Source organism: Psammomys obesus, unplaced genomic scaffold (assembly GCF_907164565.1).
Source record: "Psammomys obesus unplaced genomic scaffold, mPsaObe1.curated_primary_1811, whole genome shotgun sequence".
NCBI lineage: Eukaryota > Metazoa > Chordata > Mammalia > Rodentia > Muridae > Psammomys > Psammomys obesus.
In genome coordinates, this window is record NW_026596149.1 from 3,316,386 (window position 1) to 3,319,260 (window position 2,875).

The 2,875-nt window shown below is 49.3% G+C and overlaps 1 protein-coding gene across 1 annotated transcript in view; it reads left to right on the forward strand.

Annotated features, from left to right (window-relative positions):
- Positions 1–646: 646 nt before the first annotated feature.
- The window catches only part of Dnajc1 (DnaJ heat shock protein family (Hsp40) member C1), a 183,139-nt gene continuing 180,910 nt past the window's right edge, over positions 647–2,875 (forward strand). Inside the window, exon 1 of the mRNA XM_055593862.1 lies at positions 647–936. Coding sequence (XP_055449837.1) covers positions 724–936 — 213 coding nt within the window. The 5' untranslated portion in view covers positions 647–723. The remainder of the gene's footprint in view (positions 937–2,875) is intronic.

Sequence of the window (2,875 nt, forward strand, 5' to 3'; positions counted from 1 at the left end):
TAGACGTATAAATTTTTTCTTAGTTAAATTCCTTTTCTGTCTCCCTGCTCCAAAACACACTGGAGTTGATCTGTGTGTTTTAGGCACTGGTTCAATTCATTCCTATCTTTATTGATGGAACAGAAGCCTCAATCAACACATGGATCCTGAATTAGGCTTTTAATGGTCAAGATAGAAAGCATGGGGGGGGGAACCTAAAGGCAAGCGTTCCGGGCCCTGGACGTCCGTGATTGTCCACGCCTCTCAGCCAGCTCAGTCACAGGTGCCACCAGTGTAAGAGGAGCCAGCCACTGAAAACGCTGCTCTCCAAGGCCTGGGTTCGGAGCGCCCGGAGTTCCTACTTCCGGCCCCGCCCCCGCCCCACAGTTGCTAGGAGACGTGATGTCACCGGAAGCGAGGCCTGGGATAGGCTGAGGCCTGGCAAGCCTCTCCCACACGGCCGCCAGGGTGCCGGCGCTGGCTCCAGCTGTTCCCGGGGCCGGGGCCGAGGGTCCGGGCAGGGAGCGCGGGCCGCGACTGGTCAAGGCTCCCAGCAGGCCCGGCCCGCCGCCCTCTCCGCGTCTGTCGGTGCTCGCGCCGGGCCGGCAGCCTGGCTGGCCGCTTCCGGCCGGCCGGCCGCGCTCCCGACTGACAGCGCCGTCGCCACAGCCCGCGCCACCCGCCACGTCCCCGCTCGCGGGCGGCGCACGGCGAGGCGGCCGACGACCTCGCGGAGCCCGCGCGATGAGGACCCCCGGCTCGGGAGGCGCGCGGCTTCCCCTGCGCCGGCGCCCCGCACCGGGGCCGGCCTCGGCGCGGCCGCCGTGGCCGCTGCTGCTGCTGCTGCTGCTGGCGGCCGTGGGGCCGGCGCGCGCCTGGGAGAGCGCGGACCTGGAGTTGTTCGACTTGGTGGAGGAGGTGCAGTCCAACTTCTACGAGTTCCTCGGGGTGCAGCAGGTAAGCGCGCGGGCCGCCCCGCCGCCAGCCCCTCCCGGTTCTTCACCCTCGCTCCGACTGCGGAACTTGCGATCTGAGCGCAGGCTGGACGGCGCAGCCAGCCTGCGGCCGCTCGCACCTTCTCTTTGGCTTTCTGGAGACCACCCTTCCCTCACCCCCTGTGCTGAAGGAAGAGAGGTGTGGGTAGATCGTTTTTTACACTTACCCCCTCTCAAGTGTGACACAGTAACCATGTGTCACCCCAGATTGTCATCTTTCCACTTAAACATCTTTTTACCTCATCTGCTTCCCTTCGTTTTTTTCTGGGAAGACAGAAATACATTTTGCTCAGCATCTGTTGGCAGTTTTCTTGCACTGTATTTTGTAATCGTCATAGCCTGCTACTTACGGTTCTCGTTACGGTTAGAAATCTGGAAGAATTTGAAGCCTTCTCCCAGCTGGTCATGGGACTAACAGGAGAAACTGTGGAGGTTTCAGGGCTTGATGTATTTGGGGGTGCTGTTGGAAGAGGAGCCCACGATAGTTTGTGTTTATGTCATTGCCTCTCCATTCCTTTCTGTTCTGGTTTTAACTTGGATCTTTTAACTCGTAAAATATCTTGTTCCCTTTTATTTCTCCTTGAAAGCGATTGAGTGAGGGTATTTATCCAGGCTCTACTTGAAACAGTGAACAGAAAAAGAAGACATGTCACTAACTTCTTGGTCATGGAATGAAAGAGATCTCCCCAAGCTTTGATTGAGTCCTTCATACATTACATAAGTTGTAAGCAAAAACAAGCAAACAGAAAACCACACTGGACAGGATTTGCTAGGAATTGTACCTTTTCTCATAAGTTATGAAATAGTAAACTTTCAAAGGAAATTTGAACTAGAAATGTATAATTTTCACTCATTGCATTTTAATTCCATGGTTTCCTATAAAATTATTGAGTGTAAAATTGCCATGGCACTGCAATTAATGGTTCTCATTTTTGTAAGAGTTACAAATATTTTACAACTCAAAATCTTATGCACAAATTGTTTTTTGGTTACTATAAATGTGTTACCTGGTGCCTCTTCCTGCTCTTAGAAAAAATATGCTTCATTTTCAAAACAAACGGTAATATAGTATGTAACAATAATTACTGAAAATAGAAGTTTGAAGACTAACTTTCTGTGTTTTGTGTTTGGGTTTTTGACACAGGGTCTCTATGTAGCTCAGGCTGTCCTCTAAAACTTTATTCTCCAGCCTCAGGCTCTTGCTGGGTATTGAGATTATAGGCTTTTCTCTCCACACCAGGCCAGAAGAATCATTTTAGTTTTTAACTTAAAAAAAATTGTAGATTAGGTAGAACAGGAAATAATTCCTTTAATAATTTTATCATTTACTTATTTTTAAAATTTGATTTACGTTAGTTACCTCCACCCTCCATCCCCAAGGTTTCTCAATGCACTGGCTGGCCTGGAACTTACCAGGCAGACCAGGCTAGCCTCAGATTCACAGCTAATCCATCCACCTACCTCAAGGACTACTGCAATTGAAGGCATGCACCCTTCCATTGTGTGTTCCATTCCACAAACACACCCTTCCAGTGTGTGTTTCTGTCTGTCACTGTGCTTACACATTTCTTCTCAGTACCACATCACAGTGTTTCTTTAGATGTTTTTGTTTTGTTTTGCTTTGCTTTTTTAATGTTTATGAGTGTTTTGCCTGTATTATGTCTGTGTACCACATTTGTGCCTTATACCCACAGAGGCCAGAATAAGGCATCTGATCCCCTGGGACTGGAATTACAGACAGTTATGAGCTGCCTTGTGTCTGTTGGGCATCAAACCTTGGGAATTTGAAAGAACAGCCAGTGTTCTTAACCACTGAACCATCTCTTCAACACTGGGAATATTTTTTATTGTTTGTATCTATCTATCTATCTATCTATCTATCTATCTATCTATCTATCTAT